General features: G+C 32.6%; 4 protein-coding genes across 5 annotated transcripts; 2 read left to right on the forward strand and 2 right to left on the reverse strand.

Moving 5' to 3' along the window:
* Positions 1-668: 668 nt before the first annotated feature.
* On the reverse strand, positions 669-23,615 carry LOC105253907 (ribonuclease P protein subunit p25-like protein). Of its 2 annotated transcripts, none has more exons than XM_025412977.1 (5): positions 23,190-23,615; positions 1,407-1,520; positions 1,163-1,341; positions 991-1,089; positions 669-876 (listed from the first exon to the last, which is right to left on the reverse strand). In XM_025412977.1, exons 2-5 carry the CDS (start codon positions 1,518-1,520, stop codon positions 684-686), a joined length of 585 nt encoding a protein of 194 aa, XP_025268762.1. In that variant the 5' UTR covers positions 23,190-23,615; the 3' UTR covers positions 669-683. The 2 variants fall into 2 exon arrangements, with proteins under 2 accessions (XP_025268762.1, XP_025268761.1); XM_025412976.1 differs by lacking the exon at positions 23,190-23,615 and adding an exon at positions 18,025-18,110.
* Positions 6,542-12,968, forward strand: LOC105253891 (tyrosine decarboxylase). Its single transcript, XM_011262233.3, has 14 exons — positions 6,542-6,642; positions 8,375-8,605; positions 8,907-9,020; positions 9,239-9,290; positions 9,375-9,445; positions 9,539-9,781; positions 10,089-10,214; positions 10,303-10,541; positions 10,864-11,038; positions 11,128-11,293; positions 11,551-11,603; positions 11,683-11,879; positions 11,963-12,040; positions 12,636-12,968. Exons 2-14 carry the CDS (start codon positions 8,405-8,407, stop codon positions 12,772-12,774), a joined length of 1,854 nt encoding a protein of 617 aa, XP_011260535.1. The 5' UTR covers positions 6,542-6,642; positions 8,375-8,404; the 3' UTR covers positions 12,775-12,968.
* On the forward strand, positions 15,879-20,034 carry LOC105253892 (tyrosine decarboxylase). The gene is made up of 4 exons (XM_011262234.3): positions 15,879-16,022; positions 16,846-17,071; positions 18,016-19,466; positions 19,653-20,034. The coding sequence occupies exons 2-4, from the start codon at positions 16,871-16,873 to the stop codon at positions 19,657-19,659; spliced, it is 1,659 nt and encodes a 552-aa protein (XP_011260536.1). The 5' UTR covers positions 15,879-16,022; positions 16,846-16,870; the 3' UTR covers positions 19,660-20,034.
* Positions 22,002-23,055, reverse strand: LOC105253893 (peptidyl-prolyl cis-trans isomerase H). The gene has a single exon (XM_011262235.2). The coding sequence runs from the start codon at positions 22,715-22,717 to the stop codon at positions 22,118-22,120; it is 600 nt and encodes a 199-aa protein (XP_011260537.1). The 5' UTR covers positions 22,718-23,055; the 3' UTR covers positions 22,002-22,117.

The following is a 23,615-nucleotide window of genomic DNA, read 5'->3' on the forward strand; positions in this document are numbered from 1 at the left end:
CTGGCATATGTTATGATGTGAAAGTTTTACTGCCCTATACTCTTTTGATAATGAGATTCTAAACAAAAAAAGACATTGGCTCTGATAAATTGCGCATTGTGACAGACTTCTCTTCTTATCCAGTATAATAGAAAGGATATTGTAGCATTGTAAATAAAATTTGTAAGTACAAAAATTCGAATTATTAATAATGAATATGATGAAATGTGAAGAATCAATATATAGCAGGAATACACACATATATATATATATAACGTAATTGTCTCGTGAAAATATTGTTTATGTACTGATAGAGAATAAACTTTCTACATACGACTTGGCTTATCATTTCTTTCCTGAAAGAAACAATATTTCTAAAATTGTAAATATGGAAGTTTGTACTTTGTTATTTTTTTGCTTAATTGTCTATATTTAAAATAAAAGAAAAGTGTTCAGATGGGAGGCGATAAAATTGATGGCAGTTATAAAGTTAAGAAGAAATATATATTAATATCGTAATCATACTATAGAGTTTTTTATGAGTCAATTGTCTAAATTGTTAAGATCTCATTATAATACTATATGGAAGTATAATATCTTCTATTATATAAAGTAAATTCTTTTTTGAGATCTGTAAATCTAATATTTAAAAGTGTACTATCTAAATCTTCCTTTAGATATATATTAATATGTTATTATAAATGTTAAGATATACTTTTTTTATATTTTTTCGAGGGTAATTTCGCATTATTAATTTCATTGTTCCTTTTCTGCCCGATGTGTGGTTTTTTTATCATTAATTCGGTATCACTGCAAAGCATATTGTCAACGTTTTTCATTGATTTTGATTCTTCTTTCTTCTCCGGAAATTCTCCACAATCGTCGGGCGCTTGATATCTAAAGACAAAAATAAATAACCAAATTTTATAGATAAATTATGAAGCGGATGTACAATTTTTTTTTTTACGAAATCTGGAAGATTATGCACACTCATTTAATTAAAAATCTCACCCGAGCTCAGTTGTGTCCTTAATATACTTAGTCAACAAGATGTGTACTTCTGGTATTTGATGAGTCTCAGTAGTTATGTCCTCTTTCGGATTTTCCGGTCTGAAATCAAAAGATAATTGAACACTGGTATTGCATCAATACTGCTCATTAACACTTGTTTTAACAAACTTACTCCATATAACATAATTTTGTGACTTGGTGGAGGCTTTCATGCTTCCTCTTGAAAAGTTCCGCGCAAGAAATGGCTTTCGCAATACCCTGTCCAATTCCAGTCCAAACAATGCTATTATAATTGGGGAATTCCTTCAATGCATAGTCAAGAACATTTCTGATTTTTGTGCCGCTCTTCACCTTTCAAAATATGTTCTGTGAATAAAACTGTAAATTTTATAACTCTGAAGAGTTCAAAAACTTACATGCATCCAGAGAAATTTTTGTGGTAAATTTTCTATTGGCACTTTCGTACTTGTCGATTTTTCTGCCGATTCACCTTCTTGCTTTAGTTTCTTCTTCAACTTTGATTTTCCCATCTAAAATACAAAAAAAGTGGAATTAGTTCTTATATTTCTTATTTGTTAAGCGCAATATATAATGTTGATTGATGATACTTTACTTTTAATTAATTAAAGGATAATTAATATTGAAGAAAATGAGCAAATTATATTCATCAATTAAACTTTATCTATATTTAAAATAATTAAATGACTTTTTCTTTCTGAACATTTATATAGATGATTATTTATTTTTTACAGCTTTTTTGTATCTTTTAGTAACTTAATTAAAATTTAATTAAAATAATTAAAATTTTATTTTAGCAACTATATTAAAATTATTTTAAATTATTGTAAAAAGAATTTTAACATAATTTAATTACTAAAATCAAACTTTAATTACTAAGTTATTTCATATTAAAAGAAGCTGTAAAATATAAATAATTGTCCATGTAAACTTTCTCCAAGAAAAAGTCGATTCCGGAATAATACTCCGAAAAAAAATTCATAGATAACATTTTTCATATTATTTAAAAGTCCTACATGTATAATGTAAGATAGCAAAGTATATATCATTACAGTTTAAAATAGATTTTGGCGCAATAAAGATGCGAGACAGATTTTCTTTTTTTAAATAAGGTCAGTATAATGTTAGAGGGTGCAATTTCAGAAATAGTTGAACTGTTCTGGAAATCGAAGCCACTGACAGCGATGTTTAGACATCACGTTTCTCTCTCTCTCTCTTCCTCTTTGCTAGTAGGTCATGGGTTCAGTCACAAGCATCGCAGCTTCGCTGACGTGCCATTCGGAACCATTCATGGAACTTAGAACGACCTTGTACAGTCGCACGCAGAAATATTTTACTGATTGTGACGTTTATCTGGAGTTTCCACACTCGTAAAGATAAGAATACGGGTCAGAGAACGCTGAAAGAGTTGTTCCCGCATTTAAATACATCTGTACCTAGTAATCAATTTTTTTATTTGAGAAAAAGAGTATCGTTATAATAAAATATAATTATCAAATATAATAATAATATAATATCCACTAAAATAAAATTATTTAATATAATTATCAGAAAAATTATCTATTATTAAATTAATTATCAATTAATATAATTAATATAGATATTTAGAATAACGCTAAAAGAATTTAATTATATTTTTAATTAAAGGATTCAATATCAAATAATATGTACAAAGTAAAGATATAGCTCTCAAAGAGATTTCGATATTTAACAAACATGTATGTACGATAAGATAATGCGAAAATTAATTATATAATTACTATTTGATTATAAGAATAATTATTTCCATTATTAAGCTAAATTCACAAAAAATACGATATTATAGAGCAAGTAAAAAATATGCTAATCAATTATTAGGCACTTAAAAGAGATGTTATTTAAGCGAAATGTAATAAGAAATTATCTATAGTTACATTTTAAAATTTTACATAAAATTTTAAATAATATAAATTGTTCCTATATGAATATAAACGTCTACATTGTAAAATAATCACTTAAAAATGTACGATTGAGAAAAGAACTAGAGATATATTAAATACAATACGAAAAATGTTATCTCATAATTATCAATGAAAAATCGAAGTTGTTTAGCACAATTTTTAAAAATGTTACCAATTTTTTGTATAGTAATTATATCATTTCCTTCATTGATACTGTTATGATTGATACTGTTTTGTGCTTCATCACCATTTGGGTATGATCCCTATTAATTAAATTTAGTGTCAATTAGTTTAATATAATTAGTATCAATGATATCAAAGTGATATCGAAAAAAATATCTATATATATATATATATATATATATATATATATATATATATATCCTAAAACCTCAAAGAAATATATATCTATGTATATATAATTCATTGGAATTCCTGAGCGTATCGCGATGGAAAAAGCATCTTCTCCATCGACGTTGGAGAGAAAGAGAGATTGCCGGATGCTGGATGAGAAGTCCCATCAATATTTTCCAATCAACATTCGATTGCCGGCGATATTCGCTGATCTCGGTATTGGTGCGGCCTCGTTCGCTCGGAGAAGAACCCATGGCGATAGGAGAAAGAGGGCAAGGGGACAAGACGCGGGGGTGCGAGAGGTTTCAAAGTGTAGGCGTATATGGTTGTGGTATGCGTGACATAGTCCGCATAGCATTGCAACGCCCCGACGCCATATTGCATTATTAAGCACCCCCGCTGGTCGGGGCAACCTCTTCCTTTCTCCGTTCTGACATTCCAGCATTATGAACGTTTTTATCCCTGAAGGGCGTGAGTAAAAGAACTGACTCCCTGTCGTTGGCCCGCGATCACCGGTCCGGAGTTCGTTGTACCCCCCCAGAGGAAATCGACCCTTGTAACGCGTCGCGTCATGTGCCCTTTTGCGCACGAAGGGCACGCGTGGGCCCTAAAGTTTCAATGAGTCATCGATTTGCAACTTATTAATGAATAAAAGGACGATGCTTGTTTTATATAAATTAAATTATTTAATTCCTACAAAAGGCGTTATTTTTATTTTAAAAAAAGTTCAAAAAATTTATATATATATATGTGTGTGTGTGTATTATATAAAAGTTATGCTCATTTCAAGAAATGACTCGTCTTCACAATTCAATTTAATTAATTCCGAGTTAATGATAGCCTCTTTCTAAATTGAGATGCCACGTGATATAAATGCAGACAAAGAAAATTTAATTAACTAGAATTCGCGCTAATTGGTGACCTAAATAGATATGCTGGAACATATCTATAAGATGACCAATCTATTTGGAATATATTTATTCACGATGCAATTAAACTTTCGGCATGATTTCATAAAACCAAGTTTTTGAAGAATTAAAACAAAAAATGTTTCCAGACATTTTTTCACAAAAATCAATATCTATTAATTTATCACGATGAATATTTTTTTAAGTTGTATAATATTAAATTTTGTCTAGAAATGTTTTCATTGTGTTAAAATTTTGAGAAAAAAAAATGGCCTTTTAGTAAAAAAACATCTGTCTAATATAAATTAATTATTCCATTAAGGATATAGTCATGATCGGTGCTAAAAGGTATTTATCAATTCCATTATCATCATATCGCCGCATTATAGATCGTTTCGTCGTAATCGACAAATATTCTATAATGCTTCTAAATTATCGTTCGAACCGCTTGACTTTCCTCGAGCTATAATTACTACGCAAATTGATTCGGCGAAAGCCGCCTTCATCATCGGCAGTTAATTTCAGCAGCATGGAACATGAGGGATCGATGATTCGAATCGTCTGCCTTTCCAAAGGTAACGCGTTCCACGATATCTTGAGCCCACGGATTCTTTAGCGCGAGGAAGGCAAGAGAGGTCAAGGGTTTTCCGAAGATCTCGTGTACTTCGTTCTCGGTTTCCTCTAAGTGAGAATCAGTTGACGTCTTCTGCAACTGGCACTCTCTTAACGATGCCTACGTTACCTCCTTTTTTTCATCTTAATAAACCACGAGAACGCTAGCATCCAATTTACTCGAGTGAATGAGGCATCTGTACTGGGTGTCTCATATTATCGTATATCTTGCTGATAAATCACAGATCCTTTGACCGATTTAAAACTAATTTTTCCCCGATCGAACTCTTCGAAAGTTTCTAATAATTAGTAAGAAAAAATTGTTTTCATAGGTATTTCCAAATTAAATTAATTCCAATTAAAAAGATGAAATAAATATGAAAAGAACAAATAAATATGTATGAAATCATATCTTTTGAGTTAATATCATATTGAATTAATTTTATTCTAAAATTTTAATTCAAACCTAAACTATAAAGAGATATATGTAACGTTAAAAACTTTAAACAAATATTAAAGATTGCGAGAGTAAGTAACGAGTTATCTCGATATCTTTTATCAAGGATAAGCTTAAATTAATTAAAGAATTTGTTTGAAAGATCATCCAGTGTTTTTTTTACTGAATCCTAAATAGATAAGTCAGTTTTCATCACCGATATGCAAAAATTTTTTCGTTGAAAGACTAAGAGCAATCGAAACAATTCGATAGATATAAATATTTCCGATTTTATAAAAAATCGATTGTATAAATATTTCCGCATGATAAAATAAAATTCTTTATAATGGAAAGGTCTTCTTCTATTAATATTCTTTGATTTTTATCTTTTCATTTTTGTTACGAACATCCTTTCAAAAACTTTTAAATATTATTATTAATAAAGTTAATAATAAATTAATGATAAGAAGGAAATTTTAAAAAGGGGATGAAGATTCATATTTACTTACGTTCGATACAAATTCTATGTATGAGAAGAAAAGAAAATGTATTTCTATAAAAAAATGATTATAATATTAGTTCTAATTGTTTTACTAATAAGAATGAAATAGCTTTTACATTACATTTATTATTTTTTAATTTTCCAAAGTAAAGTAATTACATAAATGTAAAGTAATTACATAAATCTTATGATGTTTTGTAAGATTTATTTAAATTTCAAATTGCGGATGTCTTTCCTATTTTTTAAGGAACATTTAAATTAGATTAATCTATTTTCTATATTTTCGCAATATATAAAATAAATTAGAATTATAGTATCTATTATATAAAAATATAATAATCTGCAGCCAGAATAAAAAATTTAGACATAATTATATAAGCTTCACTTTTTGCCATCTATCTTTCCATGCCTTTAATGAAATAATTGCAAAATATTTCATAAAATTATTAAAGAAAATAATAGAAAAAGTTTCCTCTCCTTTTTGTACCCGCAGATCGTTTAATCTCCCCGCAAGTAATTTCGCATAATTTTCGTATAAAAATTCCTTCGGAGGATAACTTGACTTTATGATCTTTGGCCGAATCCAAGGGGCACATATATCTAAGCGAAACGCGTAATTGTGTTGGGGCGGATGCCGACGCTGGGCGCACGTCTTTTCACGAAATGGCGAAGAAGTCCTGCCGAAGAAGGATGCGTTTGCGCAGGACTCGCCGATGGAATTTTGCGCCCTGGATGCCCCCGACATATATTCGTGGATGGCGAACTATCTCGGATTGTTCAGTTCAGTTCAGTCGTCATCCGATCCGACGACGTAAGCTCGAGTCGTTGTATCAACCCCGATTCTATCACGTCGTATCATCACGTCACTGCTATCAGCAACAGGTAGGAGAATGCAAAACGCGTACGCACGAGGCAACCGCGAATTTTGAGACCATGAGTGCGCGAAAGTGACAGTTGCGAGAACGATTCGTCGTGAAAAAAATATTAATCGAAATATTTTCAGCTTGAAATTCATGGGTTAGTTAATACGTAAACTATCGCGAAAATATGTGTAAACGTGTCAAAATGGAAATGTCAAGATATTGTCTCGATTCTTAAGATCGCTTAAGGGACTAGGCTTCGAAGACCGCTCCTTAAACAACCTCTAATTTCTTTACACTATATTTTTCCATTTTGTGGAAAAATAAAATTTGACTATGTTGAACTACAAATGTAGAAGTGTCGCGATGCAGTTGGTATGAATAATTGTTTGGCGACGCTCTTATTTATATAAAGAAATATTAATAATGAAATACAAAGACAAAAGCAATATATCGGATGATAACAATACGCAATAAAAAATGAAAGGCTAAAAGACCATGGCAGGTTGTTAGAGCGTATAAAAAAATAAAAGTAATAATAAAAGACTCTAAGTAAGAGACAGGTAGCAAACTAAACTAATAATGCCAGACATTGCGCTTTCGTCACATCTGTTGTTAGCGGTTTTAAATTTTGCGACCGTTATTATTATACACAATATCTATTTGTTTCTTATCGTGCTTATTCTTGTTTAATCGCGCTCTTTATTATTTAAAATTTAATTTTGTTTATTTTCTAACGACTTCTTGTACATTGAAAAGGATCTTGAAAAGATCGAAACGTACGTACGTATGTATTTTTATATCTAACTGATTATTAATATATTATATCTCTTATTTAGAGTTTTTTATTATTATTTTTATTTTTTTACGCTTTAACAACCTGCGCCACGGTCTTTTAGCCTTTCACTTTTATTGTGTATTGTTAATAATAAAACATTCTTTTGCATTAACTTACTTAGATTGTAAATTACGTTTGTAGAAAATTTGTATTCATTTGTAATGAAATAATTTAGCATTATTAAAATATATATGCTAACATATATACAAGCAAATGTATGAAATTAAATTTAAATGTATAATTGATATATATGCGGCAATAGAAGTAGTAACTGTTATTTTTTTGTCTTGAATAAAGACATCATTATAATATCGTTACAAACAAATAATTTTTTTTGTAATGGTCGAATTATATGTTTCTAATTACTGAATCTTTTAGCAATTTATTCGAAACGAATTTATGTCGATTGTCTTTATTTCGATTTCCTCTTTTCTCATTTATAGAAAGATGTTTTTTACAAATAATAAAAATAATAAAAGAAGAAGAAAAGAGAGAAGAAAAATACAATCTTTTTTTATATGTATATAATGACTTAGTTAGATTTAAAGAAGCATTATCGATAATAAGTTAAAAGATATTTAGAATTTATATAATAAAGATTTCATATAAAAAATAATAAAATCGACAGAAAATATATTTGGAAAATAAGATGCTTGAAAATATTTCTCTGTGTAAAATGTTGAATTCAGATTATTAATATAAGAGAAGAAAATGTAATATGTTATTACAAAAATGATTATAAATAAAATAACTTTGTTAATAAAAATATAGAAAAATTATATAAATATAAAAATATCTTACAATTAGAGAAATATAAGAGAAATGAAAAAATACTGAGAAAAATAAATGAGAGAATGATAAAAAAAAATATATTGTTTTGCGAAAAACTGAAATTTCAATATCTTCAATTGCAAAGGTCACCGAATTGAGCTTGTAATAAGTCATCATGGATATTGAAGAGTTCCGCGTCCGCGGTAAAGAAATGGTAGACTACATTTGCGATTTCATGGGCAATATTCATACCAGGAGAGTCACGCCAGACATTGGTCCTGGCTATCTTAGGCCTCTATTGCCGTCAGAACCGCCGAATAATCCGGAGTCATGGGACGAGATCATGAAGGATGTGGAATCGAAGATTATGCCAGGCGTGAGTATTCGTGAAATTTGGAAGGAATCGAAATTAATTGTAAGTTATAGATATGAGATATCAGAAATAGCCTAAATAGCTAAACTATTGCGATATCCAATTTCGATCAGAATCACAGACGTAAGTTAGTCTCTTTTTTTTCCTCTAACTGAATTTATTTCATATTAAATTATCAAAATTATAGATATTGCGATTCTCATATTAAAAAGAAGAGAATATTTCAAGTTTTTATTGCGTATAAAAAATACTTAATGACTACAAGAGAAAATAGGGGGCTTCTACGAGACAAACTGTCTTCTAGATCACGCATTGGCAGCATCCAAGGTTCCACGCCTACTTCCCGGCAGGAAATTCCTTTCCTTCTATTCTCGGTGATATGCTATCGGATGCCATAGGCTGCATTGGATTTTCTTGGGTGAGTGAGAAATCTCTTCAAGTAACTTAAGAAGCTATAAGTAAATACTAGGCAAAGTTAAAATTAGACGAATTGCTTGACGCAGCGATAAACTGGCGATCTGAAAGCAATTCTCGCGAATCTCAATTTCTCGTCTGATCTCGCATCAAATTCGTATGATGGATCGCCTGCCAATTATTTACTTAATCATTCCCCAAATGGAATCTTATTTGTCTTAGGCGGCCAGCCCAGCCTGCACGGAACTGGAGACAATAGTCTGCGATTGGTTCGGTAATTCTCTTTTGTGATACTTTGTCAGAATAATTTCGCGAACGATCGATTTACGGAGTAATACATCATCTTTCTGAATTATAGGCAAGGCGATTGGATTACCAACGGATTTCCTATACTTCAGCGAAGGCAGTAAAGGTGGAGGCGTTATAGAGGTGCGTGAAAGATTGTAAGAATATTCAAAGTAATAAATTACAGAAAAGCCGTTACATCGAGAAAACGCTTTATGTGGATCACCCTGTACACAGGGCTCGGCATCGGAATGCATTCTCGTGTGCATGCTGGCTGCACGAGCACAAGCAATTGCGAGACTCAAGGAATCTCCTGCACATGCACATTTGGACGAGACCGCGCTGCTTGGGAAGCTGATGGCATATTGCAGCCGGGAAAGTCATAGTTCCGTCGAGAAGGACGCTATGATATGCTTCGTGAAACTGCGTATTCTCGAGCCGGATGAGAAGAGCGTACTTCGCGGGGAGACCTTGCGACAAGTGCGTACAAATGAATCATAACGTTGCTTTCCCAAAAATCCATACACAGAAATAAATTAATTACAATATGACATTTTCTATAATTTATAAAAAATTATATATGTAATAAAAGTTAATGAGTGTGTAATTAAATTATATTTCACAGAATTTTCAAACAATATAAATATATTTATATTTGGCGTCATAGGAATTATATAAATTCATAAATATTTTCATTAATTTTTCGCTCAATTTACGCTTCAATAATTAACTTAATTGATTTTATATAACGCGTTATTTCATATAATGCATTCTAATTATTTGATAGGCGATCGAGAGTGATACAGCCGAAGGCTATGTTCCCTTTTTCGTCTCAACGACTCTCGGCACAACCGCCTGCTGTTCATTTGATAATCTTAAGGAAATTGGACCGGTTTGTAAAAAATATCCAGGGGTGCGTGTAAAATTATCTACGCCTATCGGAAAGATTTAGCTATTATTAATTGGTTAATTCATATTTCTAATTGAGAATTCTATTGTAGATCTGGCTCCACGTGGATGCCGCTTATGCCGGAAACGCTTTCATCTGTCCAGAATTGAAATATCTGATGGCCGGCGTCGAATACGCCGATTCTTTCAATACCAACACCAACAAATTCTTATTGACAAATTTCGATTGTTCTTGTCTTTGGGTTCGCGATAGATTTAAGCTTACCAGCGCGCTCGTTGTGGATCCGCTGTATCTCCAGCACACACACGCGGATACGGCTATAGACTATCGGTTATATTACAATTGACTAATTTAGCAAACGTGTTAAAATATTACCATCATCATCTTTTAAAAAAAAATATTTTATTGTGATTTTTTCTAAAATTTTGTTATTAAAATTAATCAATAACACAACCAATTCTAATGTCATTATATTTAATTAGATTATTATTATTTTACTTCAAATATAATCGATATTTTTAGCAAATATTGATCCATAATATGGATGCTAAAAAATATTTATTATAAGTAATTGCGACAAATAAAAATATTTTTATAATTGGAAATTTTTTAAAGTTATTGACAAATTTTTAATATTTAAATACTGTTACAGACACTGGAGTATAGCGTTGAGTAGACGATTCCGCTCATTAAAATTGTGGTTCGTAATGAGAAGTTATGGAATATCTGGACTACAAAGGTATATCCGAAATCATATAAAACTTGCTAAAAGATTCGAAACACTCGTTAGAAAAGATTCTAGATTCGAAGTTTGCAATGACGTTGTGGTAAGAGAATATCTTTTTTAATATCATATACGTATTCATTATACGTTTATCATTCACATCATCATATTTATATATTATGTTTATTATAGTTGGGCTTGGTATGTTTCCGCGCTAAAGGCAGCGATAAATTAAATCAAAAATTATTGAGCACTATTAATGATTCGGGAAAAGTACATATGATCCCGGCACGAGTAAATCAACGTTACACGATACGTTTTGCACTCGCTGCACCTAATGCAACTGCCAGAGATGTTGGTAAATTATTTTTATACTCATCTTTAATTTTAAAATCTTCTTAGGCTCGTTGCTTAAAACATTTAATTTTTAAATTTCATTTTCAATAAATTAATAAATAACTTTCTTTTAAAACTTTTCATTTTGTCGGCAGTCTTGTAAAAATGATTAAAAAATATATAACACGAATGTATTATTTATATAATTATTTTCTGAATTTTGTTATATTTTCTATTTGAAGAAATGCATACTATCGTTATCTTGAATTAATGTTTAAGACGTGGCGTGGAACATTATAACTGACTATCTATCCGAATTATTGGAATTCAATGTAAGTTGGAAATTGATTACTTTAATATTTTTGAAAATTTTTACATATCTCTATCACTCCATATTTACCCGCAAATCAGGACGTAATGGACGAATTAGCAGACATTCGCGAGAGGAAAAGGAAGGCCACCTTGGAACAAAGGAGATCCTTCTTCGTACGTATGGTATCTGATCCCGCGATTCAGCCAGGATTCACAAAGACTCCGAACAGGACAGGAGCTAAACTCGACACACAGGCAACAATCGGCGGTATTGGATCAAACACTCAATCTGGAGCGTAAGATTATATTAATTTTTTATTATGCGATTTCTAAAATTGTGAATCATGTATATATGATTAAAAGAAATATTGACTCTTAGGAAATCTTGGATATCCTGGCCGCTTGCTTATCTTATGCAGGCAAAAGAAGCTGCTGATACCAGTGAATTATCACTCAGGTTTCTCTATTTCTTGTTATATATAAATCTTATAATTAGGCACATTAATATCAAAATCTATTTTTTTTGCTATATTTTTTTCGCTACATTTAGAAAATCTTGTCACGAATGTAACGCTGTAAAACATTACATTATTGTATAAACGGCAATGCAATGTAATACTTCACCGCCTGATATCGATATCTCGTCTACTATTATACGCAAGGACAAATAGTGTCTTTCTCTTTATCGCCGCTATTATATCGAATGCTATTATAGTGACATTATAGTTGACACCATTGAAAAGATTACAGAATGATACAAAGTTCGAAGCGACATTATCTATGTTTAGACTGTTGCATTCAACTGGCTTTTCTTTTCAAATATGGTGACATTTATTTGCTTCTTATTTTAATTTCCATGAAAATCATTTTGATAAAAACGAGACAACGGGATAACGATACAAATGGAACAACAAGACAATTTAAAAATTTTATAGGAGAAATGCATTTTATCGATTACCGCTGTAAATATATTATATTTCTAATGTTTTATATATCTGCTTTATCATATCTTTCTTTATTTTATCACATTTTTCTTGATTTTGTGCGCACAGATTTCGCCATTTGGATACTATGGTGCGCTTGAAGGCTGGCGGTCCCGGAAGTCGTCGCGGTAGCAGTAACGGATGCAGTCCAGATCCGTCTCCGTCCGCTTCGCCCTCGCGCGGTAGATCGCCCAATGGCCGAGCATAATTTGCATTATATCGATCCTTCCTTTTTTCGCGAGGAGTTCTTTTAAATGTCAATCGCGATGGATGACTCCTTGCACGCTCCAAAAAGACGAAAAAGAAATCCGCTAGCTAACTACATCGGGAACTGAGATACTGCCGACAATCTCGATATTAAAGCCCACCTTAGACAACTTACGCACGATTTGGGACGGAAATAATTCTTTCTATAATTTAATGTATAGAATTGTAAATATAATTATAAGAAAAAAATCTGAATTTAAAATTATACATATAATCTCGGATTGTAATTATACATAAGCGCCATAGATCGTTTCTTTCGAACCGTGTGTAAGAATTATTTAATATTAATTATAATATAATATTATATAATATAATATTATATAATATAATATTATATTATATTATATTATATATTATATAATATTATTATAATATTATTTAATATGTAAATATTATTTAATATTTATTTATTATATCTCCTCGGGACGTCAATTGCTATCACACACAAATTGAATAATTAAAATTACAATTATCAAATATGTCAGTTTATTGTGTAAACTTTTAGCGCACATTATCTGTCCATAAAAAATTACCAATGTATTTCAATCTTACATGATTTTGATTTTGCTTATATTATCCATATGCGATGTATTAAATTATATACATAGAATGTTGTCTCAAATTCTATCACAAATTATAAATGAAGGGATTAAAAATGGGCAACAGAGCAAATTCTGTGTGAAATTGCTCATCGAGAGATACAACTAATGAGATGTCGCCGAAATCGCTGTGTGTTTGACTCGATAAAAAATTAAATACGTTTCAGTCTCAATTGTATTACTCTTTTCTTAAATTTCCCACATGATATAAATTTCAAGAAACACTTAAAACTTTATGTATCTGTGAAGCTGGCACGACAATCTATGAATTTCAAAAAAATACAAGAGTACAAATACAACTCTACTTAGTTTTTTGAAATTCGTAGATTGTGCCAGCTTCACAGACACTCAAAACATTTATCATTTCTTGTGTCTTTATATATTTTGGAAAAAGTTAAATTTTTTGAATGTCTTATGATAAGATTCTTAAATGTGTACAAAATCTTCAGAAAAAAGTTAAAAGTATATAACGTAACATGATTTTAAATTGGATAGATTTGAACAAAAATAAACGTGATATATATTATTCAATACAACATGTATATAAATATCAAAAAATTTACTGTACACATATAATCAATTAGCTAAAAATGTTAAAAAGAAATAAAAAATACAAGACAAAATTTAATAATTTCACCTTGACAAGAAATTTTATCGCGATAATGTAAAAATGAGATATTTTTTACATTTCCATTAACTGAAAAGACACAGAAAAATTCTTATAATTAAAGATCACTTATTAATTGAAAACCTTTGAAATGATGGATGTGTTATTTTGTTAGAAGAATATCGATTTTAAACCAATTAAAGAAATCGTATGCAAAACGTGGACATTTAGTAGGTAAATCTGTCCGCGTATATCGGCGATTTCAGGTTCACTAATTTCGTCAAAATCGCCAATAATGGCGATTTTATAATACATGCGCAAAAAGACTGACCAACACAAACTTGGTTTAATTATTTCTCACGCGTTCACGAGCATCGAAGCTCTACCGGGATCCAATGGGGGGGATCCAATTCGAAAAACGGCGGATGCGAGTAGATCATGCGTGAAGGTGGCGATGAGAAAACGAGCAGTGATCAGTGTATGTGTGTGTGTATTACGAAGATTGACCGGTGACCTGTCACCGCTTCCACAGGGTGTGTTGTAAATGTAGGTGAAGAGTAAATGTCTATTAATAAAACAGTGGAGAGACGAAGGGAGCAGGTGGGGGAAAACTTACCCCCTATGCGCGCAACACGATATATTGTGTATGGGGCGTTTATTCAAACGGCGACCCTACTATATAGCAACGCCACAGCCATTGATGCTGGACTTGTTACATCGCTTTCGCGAATTTTCGCGTTCTATCTGCCCGTTCTATCTTCACCTCGATCGAAGAAATATTACGTTAGGGAAAAGAATCGATTCTACATAAGATATACATAGCATATGAAAACGATTACTGCTAAATCATTTGAATTTCAATAACAGTTAATGAAAATATATTCGTTTCATTATTAAAAGAATTACATGTGCAAAAAGGAAATTAGTTTCAATTATTGGCTTTCGCGAATTTTATCTGCTTCACGTTGATCATTCAATTTTATACAAGGTATGATGAAAACGGTACGTTGATCATTCTTATAACAAGTCGTAAGTCATTAGTAACGAAAATATAAATAAAAAACGGCTATTAATTTCTATCATATATAACACTATACGTTTGGAAAGATTTGTAGAAAAATTTCATTGAAAAAGTATTATAGTTTGTATAATTACATGACAATATATTATATTATGTATTAAAAGATTAAATGTTCCGCCAAACGCTTAAGAAGGCAACTCGTAATATTAATTCATTATCCAATTTATATAATTGTATTAGACAACTAATTTAATTTTGTATTTATACAATTTCATTTTCAATATATCTAGCAAATTAATTTTGATTTGTTCAAAATATATATATATATATATATATATATATATATATATTTGCTCCATTAAAAAAATAATCTTTTTCTTTATTGTATTAATTAATAGTAATGCAATATAAAAATTTTAATTTGCTAATTGTTATTATTTATTTTTTTCAATCTCCATCCTTAGATCACATGTTGAAATGTATTCAATATGTGCATGCAACATTTTATACATTAATGCTCTAGAATTAACAATTTATATGGATTAAATTGGATTTAATTGCGAGGTCATTGGTAAAAAATAATCACTGATGATTTAATTAAAATGCATCGTCATAGAAAAGTATCCGGTCGGATAATTGTCACTTTTTAATTTGATCTTCATATATTAGAAAAATAAATAATTTCATTACGTTTTCTCCTAGAATCTCTTCTTCCTCTCTCCTCACCTTAATTTTATCTGCGTGATAGCAGGGACGTATGGAGCCGAGACGCGCATAAAACTGACCGGCGCTTCGACAGGTGCTACTAGTCTCTCGTCTGACGTGGTTCGCGACAAATGTTCGACACGTGCAAGGAAAAATCGCGCGACACTCGAGTTACGAGAACGAAAAATTCGCGCGACTGAGGGGGTCAATTTTCCGCCAAAGTGGAGCGATTTCTCGAACGGTAGCGGAAACAAAACGTGAGTGAAATCAACGAATTGTACGTTAAGACTCTTCAACATTTTCACCATTTGTTGCCCCGACTCTTTAAAAAAAAAACGATGCGACTTTTTCAAAAAAAATCTGTATTTGCTTATGTAAAAAGATTTAGCATGAAGAATCGACTTTTTTCACTTAAATAGAGCCATTTTTCAAGCGGTGATAGAAAGAAAACATAAAAGTAACGGCGAGGTACATTGTTCAACAGTTTCGTTCTCTGTCTCGACTCTTGAAAAATTGCTTTTCAAAATCCACATTTGTTTATATTATAGAAAAATTAAATTAGTTTGATTTATTTTGGAAAACAAAAATGCGAATAACAGCTATAGAAAAACAAATAAACTCGCTTTACACTTTGTGATCACAGAATATATATCTGGAGTAGAGATATTTGCCAAATATCACAAAATATATAAAATTTACAGAATTTATACGGCTTTTGTTTTTGCTTCTGTAATATTTATGACGCGATATCTCGTGTGTAATTAATTCAATGCACGAGCATTCCACGACATTACGTTCATAAAACTTTCGCGGATTATTATTAGATGTATTCGCCGATAGCATATTTCCTTTTGCTCGAAAGAATTAATACGCCGCGAAGAATCCTCGCAAGAGCATGGAAGAATTAATCTTTTTCTAAAGCAAATATAGAAGGATAACAGGCGCATCGGCGCGTTGATAGAACCGTTAAAAAAAAAGTCACGAACACGCGCGATGTATAATTAAGCATGTCTAATCAGGCGGGCGTTTGCTCTGCTCTCCTCTGGCACGCATTGCCTCACAAAAATCGCTACTTTTCAGCCGAGGGGGGTTTTATTCTGGCATCATGAACATCGATGAATTTCGTGTACGCGGTAAAGAGATGATAGAGTACATCTGCGAATATATCCGCACGTTGGAGGGCAAGAGGGTGACGGCGAACGTCGATCCCGGCTATTTAAGACATCTGATGCCAAACGAGGCGCCTTTCAAGCCGGAATCATGGGACGCCATCATGAGGGACGTCGACGGCAAAATAATGCCCGGAGTGAGTTACCTGCCGGCGATTGTAGCTGACGATTATCGATCCCCCTTCTCTCTCTCGGTCTGTCTCTCTCTCTTTCTCTCTCTCGCCATTGATTTCAACCCTTCCCTCCCTTCCCCTCCCTGCCGATATAAATAATATTCGTGCACGTGAAAGAGAGAAGAAAAAGGAGGTAGATAAGTATTTATTGTCTGCTATTTTCACTATCGGCAGTTTAGAAAACTAATGACGCGATAGATAAATCGCGACGCATTTTGCAACACAGAAAGTTTGTTTCATAGGTATGCCCTTTAAAGAACTTGAGCAAAAGTTAAGGTCGAGTACCGTGATAGCTGTATATATATGATGCAACGCATATTATGTAAACTACAAGAAAAAATATGATAGTTTTCATCAATTTTCACATACAAATTGATATGATATTATGTAGAATATCCCCTCAAAAAATTTGCGGCACATGTAATATTTTCATTCGAAAAATTTTTTTAATAAAAATCGTATACTCTCGATATCGGAATTAATGATATTTAAGAAGAATACAAAACGTAAGACACTCTTCTAAATTGAAGTTGTCGAATGTAATAGAAAAAAGGTTTTTAAAAGTAAAAGTAATTTCAACGACAATGGCATATATACAGCCAGTCGAGTAATCAACTGATTGAAAAACTGAAGGACAATAGCAACGTCACAACGTTCCGATCTTTATTTTCGAAGAAGACAACGGCTTCGAGAAATGATGCATCGCGACTTTTTTCACAAACGTTCGCAAAGTCCGTTCTTAATCCAATATAACATATACGTTTTATCGCGGTGACAATGAAGTTGCTGCTGTCTACCGGCATTTCCGCCGTCCATCGCCCCATTCTTTCCACGGATAAATCAATTTCAAAACATAAAAGTAGGTTACCCCGACTTATGCTGGTACGTGAAAACAATGCATTTTACAGATCACTCACTGGCAGCATCCACGATTCCACGCCTACTTCCCGTCCGGCAACTCGTTCCCCTCGATCCTCGGTGATCTGCTGTCAGACGCGATCGGCTGCATCGGTTTCTCGTGGGCGGCTAGTCCAGCCTGTACTGAACTTGAAACTATCGTGCTGGATTGGTACGCTAAAGCAATCGACCTGCCAGCTGAGTTTCTGTCGGAGCAGAAGAGCGGCGGCGGCGTAATTCAGGGTTCGGCCTCCGAATGTATCCTGGTGACGATGCTGGCGGCGCGCTCACAAGCAATTAAGATGCTGAAGGAGCAGGAACCCAACACGGAGGATTCGGCGTTCCTGCCGAAATTGGTGGCCTATTGTTCTACGGAGTCGCACTCGTGCGTTGAGAAAGCAGCGATGATCAGCCTGGTGAAGCTGCGAGTACTGGAACCGGACGACAAAGCTTCTTTACGCGGTAAACGACTCGAGTCGGCCATCAGAGAGGACGTGGCGAACGGCTTGGTACCGTTTTACGTGTCCACCACTCTGGGCACCACCGGCTCCTGCGCCTTTGACAATCTTGTAGAGATCGGACCTGTATGCAAGCTGTATCCCAACATCTGGTTGCACGTAGACGGCGCTTACGCTGGTAACGCCTTCATCTGTCCGGAAATGAGACCATTCATGGCCGGCATCGAGCACGCCGATTCCTTCAATACGAATCCGAACAAGTGGTTGCTGGTGAATTTTGATTGTTCTTGCCTGTGGGTGCGTAATCGAATGAAGCTCACGTCGGCGTTGGTCGTCGATCCGCTTTATCTTCAACACGCTCGCTCGGGAGAATCGATCGATTATCGTCATTGGGGCATCCCGCTCAGTAGAAGATTTCGGGCGTTGAAGCTCTGGTTCGTCATGAGATCGTACGGTATCAGCGGTTTGCAGAAGTACATCAGGAATCACATAAGGCTGGCCAAGAGATTCGAGGCGCAGATGAAGAAAGACAGGCGCTTCGAAATCCTCAACGATGTGCGAGTCGGTCTGGTGTGTTTCCGGTTAAAGGAGAGCGAAGAAATGAATCAAGAGCTGCTGGCCAACATTAATGCATCCGGTCGGCTGCACATGATACCAGCCCGAGTGATGGGCAAATATATCCTGCGTTTCTGCATCACGAAGGAGGACGCGACCGAAGAAGATATTGATTATGCGCTCAACGTGATCGAGGAGCATGCCACGGAAGTAATGTTGGCGCACTACGAGGGCACGGAAGATGAGTACAGAGCGAAGGGTCCAAAGAGCCCGGCTGCCCTCGACAAGAAACTCGTTCGAAAGTTCAGTTTTACCAGGAGCGTTACCAGGGATGCCTACAAGAGATCCATCTCCAAATCTAGCCTACACGATGGCGCGACGCCTATCATGGTCGTCGATGACAATTCGCAGGTCGATGCCATCGACGATGATCGTTTCTGCAATAGCAGGTAGTGCTATGCTTCTTAGCGAACATTTAGCATTCATCAATATATCATGATATTAAAGATTTCATTTTCTCTCTCTTTATATTTGTCATTTTAAATTTAGTGTAAATTATAATTTTTTTTTCATCTTTTTTTAATATGATAAAAAAAGTTTCATGATAATAATAATTAGTCGCATATTGATTTCAGGTCGTGACGATGTCGATGACGGTCCCCGGCGCCGACTCGGGACGACGTAGATGATAATAATAAGAAGGGCCCTCGTTATACGGCCGTGTGATGCGAAACTATGACGTCATCAATTTACTGATTCCCGAAGTCGTGTTTGTCGATCGACAAGGACTGATTATTAGCAATGGCTTCACGTAAGTGTTTAGCCAAGTCAGTTTGTCTTTAATCAAAAGTTCGTTGCCATGCGAGAACATTGTGGATCGATGATCGATCGTATGTTCTCTTGAGCACGATTCTTCACAAAATGTATCAATAACGCGTGTTGAATCAAGTTTTAAAATAAAACATTCTTGAGCATATTTTAAACAATTCGTAATTCGTGACAGAATTCGATTTAAAAAATTAATTATAGAAATACACACGCATATATATATATGTAATTATACATATAATTATAAATAAAAAAAATATTCGATTAATATAAAATTTCTCTTTTTTTATATTGAAAGCTTTAAAAAATATAGATTAAAGATAAAGATTTCATTAGTGAAATTATAAGACAGAATATATTATATTGAAAATATAATTAATTATATAAATAATTGTAATTATATATATATGAAAATGTAAAAAATTATAAAATTATGTAGTACATGTAAATTTTGTCTCGAGTTATGAACGATTTAAAATAGACTTTAGAGGCGACTACGCGTATAGTTAACGTATAGTCGTGATTTATTTTGATATATTATATATATATGTCTGTATAGAAGCAATAGTGAGATGAATCATTGTACATATGTAACATGTGATAATGACTGCCGATGTATGTACGGACTCCAATAATTTTATATAAAACGCTGGTGAGTAATAAAAGTGTATCGATCTCAATGAATTTACGCGTGAATTGACAGTGGACTACTATACTGGTCTCGATATACATATATACTGAGTGTATCAAAATTGCATTTTCTCTCGTTGATTCTATAGTACAAGGAAGATGCGTTATAACGCTGATACATCAATTATTTTACATGCAAAAGGTACTTAATTTTAAATTTCTGACGTAAATTCTTAATTTTGATCTCAATGAAAGAAGAACTAATCAATTAATAAACAAATATTATTTAATATTGTATCATAATTGATTTAAGATAAAAGATTATGACAAACATTGTGATATTTAATATTCTATGAAAATTTCAAAATTATAAAACACTGATGAAAAATATATATTACAACTTTGAAAAACATTATAAAGTGTAGTAAAACTATATTAGAATTTTTCGGATATCATGGATATAATCAACATATTCATACATTCTTATTCATAATTGATTGAACAGTTATATGACCAACATCACATCGATCGATGTTGAAATAGATTTTAATTTAAAATAATTGTACATAATCCTTACGATATAAAGAAAAAAATTTATAAAAAAAAAGATCAGTGAAAAAAACAATATTCACAAATTAAGAGATTTATAATATTTGTAGATTAATAAATTTACAGTTTGAGTCTCATCGAATCGGTACAAATATGATAAATAAATGTATGTATATGGATAACTTCGACGATTTTTGATCGTATTTTGATTCGTAAAAATCAATCTCAATTCATAAAAACAAAATTGAAGTATTACATTGTTTGCAAATATGATACATAGAGTGATTATAAAATATTTATTTCATATGTACAGATGTTAATAATAAAATTTCGTAAGATAATTGAGTTTTCTTTTATTCCCATTTATAAATTTAACCATTTATAAATTAAACCCATTTATAAATTTAATTAACAGACATATAAATTTTGTAAAAAATTATTATTGATAAAACTCCCCTTATTAATAATCAAATATGCAAATGTTAAGCTACTAGATTATGTAGTATATTTACAAATGTATATCTTTTAGACATAATAAAATAATAATTTATTAAATGTGATAAAAATAAAATGTTGTTTAATATGATTTTTTATTTAATTCCATTGAGCATGTTTTCCTCCTTAAATATTTCATTCTTTATGAAAGTAATATAATGACAAGAAAATGCATAATTAATGCATAATAAGATAATTGAAAAAGCCTCTTATTACTCTACATTATTATATACGTTTTTATATCTTAAAAATAAGTAGAAGTAAAAAAAAGAAAATTAAAATAAAATTCCAATTAGCATTTTATGCATATAAATCATTATATAAATGTTGTATGCTTATATATATTGAATATATCATAGTATATTATAACAAAAATTCAAAATTGTATATAATAAGATGAATTACAAAAGTAATGTATATAAAATTATTGAATCAAGCATGAAAAAAACTTACATTTTTATATACAATTTCAAATGCGCAGCAGCAGTTTTATATAAAATAAAAATTTTATTTTTATAATTTTTTTTAGTGGACAGACACATACAATTACATCAATAATGTGAGTTTATACAGATATAAATAAATAACACATTTACTACTACATCTGTCCACATTGAGATATCGTAACTGGAATTTTTGGCTTATTATTCGGTCCAGTAGGAACATTCTCCACTTTTCTCATAACAAGCAGACCATCGATCACTCTGCCAAAGACTACGTGCTTGCCATCCAAAAAATTACACTTGGCGCATGTAATAAAAAACTGACAGCCATTGGTATCCTTGCCGCTATTAGCCATAGACAATAGACCAGGAGAGTCATGCTTCAGGGTGAAGTTCTCATCTGGGAACGTTCCACCGCTATAGATACTCAACACCCCGGTACCATCGCCGTTGACGAAGTCGCCGCCTTGTATCATGAAATCCTTGATCACTCTGTGGAAGATGGCACCTTTGAAACCCAGCGGAACCCCATCCTTCCTGTATTCACCGGTGCAGAATTGTCGAAAATTCTCTGACGTCTTCGGGCACACATCCTCGAATAACTCGAAGATCATACGACCTATTTCTGTGGTGCCTACGGACACGTCGAAAAAGACAACCGGATTGTTGGGATTTCGCAGCTGAGCCTGAATCTGATTCCACGTAGGCATATTGCTTACAATGTTCCTTTCTGCAGTGCTTATTGTGATTGTCATCTACGGAAACCTTGAGATTCCGTTTAATCCACTTTGGAGCGGAATATTCTACTCAATCCGTGAAATATTCACGTAAACAAATATAACCTCAAAGAGACCACGCGTGTTTACAGGTTAAATCTCCCTAGGAAATCAACTTTGCAGCGTGTAATTCGCGCAGAATGATTGATCACTGATGTTGATAAGCGACACCAGAGATAAAGAATGAGCTTCTTGTTAAATTGCGCGATAATGTAAACGTATTTTAGCGTAAATACATTTTTCGGCGAGGTCGCGTAAGCGGCAAAACAGAGTTCAAATGGAGGTTAAGGTCTTCCGGCATATTAATAATTTCAATAATTAAAATATAGTCGTTGATTGACATGCGGATATTATTATAGAACAATTAATGACAGGGAATGACAAGTGCATTTTTGTTCTCGTTTATTTTGTAAATAAACATCGCAGTGGCGCTTATTTCGATTTATCTTACCTTGAGAAATTCGATGACAATTTCGATGATCAAACAATGATACACGACGACTCGTTCTTTCCTCAAAATATCCTCCGATATTACAGCAAGATACGAGAAGCACACGCTTGGAAATTTCAAATTTAAATAACGCGATCTAATCTGACAACTGTTCGTGAAAACTGCGCGCTTTTACACTTTGTTATTTATTATCGAGAACACGTGATTGCGAGCGCGATTCTGTTTGACGTATGACGTATGACTATATTTTTCTCGAAATATATATCTGTTTGTTTCAGCCGTATTCTTTACACTTTTTTCCTCTCCTCTCCTTTTCGTTCTAATAATGATTTTAAATGGATTTAAATAATCTGATTTAAATAATCAGAGATTGATACGCGCACAAAAGAATCGATTAATCGTTTAACACGAAAAATGCAGCAACAT

This window comes from Camponotus floridanus, unplaced genomic scaffold (genome assembly GCF_003227725.1).
Source record: "Camponotus floridanus strain SB8 unplaced genomic scaffold, Cflo_v7.5 scaffold6, whole genome shotgun sequence".
Taxonomy (NCBI): Eukaryota; Metazoa; Arthropoda; class Insecta; order Hymenoptera; family Formicidae; genus Camponotus; species Camponotus floridanus.

Coding starts and splice junctions, on each gene's coding strand:
- LOC105253907 (XM_025412976.1), bottom strand. Junction 1,342..1,406: donor AAAAATTTCTCTGGATGCAT/GTAAGTTTTTGA, acceptor ATATTTTGAAAG/GTGAAGAGCGGCACAAAAAT. Junction 877..990: donor AAGGACACAACTGAGCTCGG/GTGAGATTTTTA, acceptor TTTTGTCTTTAG/ATATCAAGCGCCCGACGATT.
- LOC105253892 (XM_011262234.3), top strand. CDS start 16,871: ATGAACATCGATGAATTTCGTGTACGCGGTAAAGAGATGATAGAGTAC. Junction 17,072..18,015: donor ACGGCAAAATAATGCCCGGA/GTGAGTTACCTG, acceptor TGCATTTTACAG/ATCACTCACTGGCAGCATCC.
- LOC105253893 (XM_011262235.2), bottom strand. CDS start 22,717: ATGACAATCACAATAAGCACTGCAGAAAGGAACATTGTAAGCAATATG.
- LOC105253891 (XM_011262233.3), top strand. CDS start 8,405: ATGGATATTGAAGAGTTCCGCGTCCGCGGTAAAGAAATGGTAGACTAC. Junction 9,021..9,238: donor GCTGCATTGGATTTTCTTGG/GTGAGTGAGAAA, acceptor TATTTGTCTTAG/GCGGCCAGCCCAGCCTGCAC. Junction 11,604..11,682: donor CCGAATTATTGGAATTCAAT/GTAAGTTGGAAA, acceptor CCCGCAAATCAG/GACGTAATGGACGAATTAGC.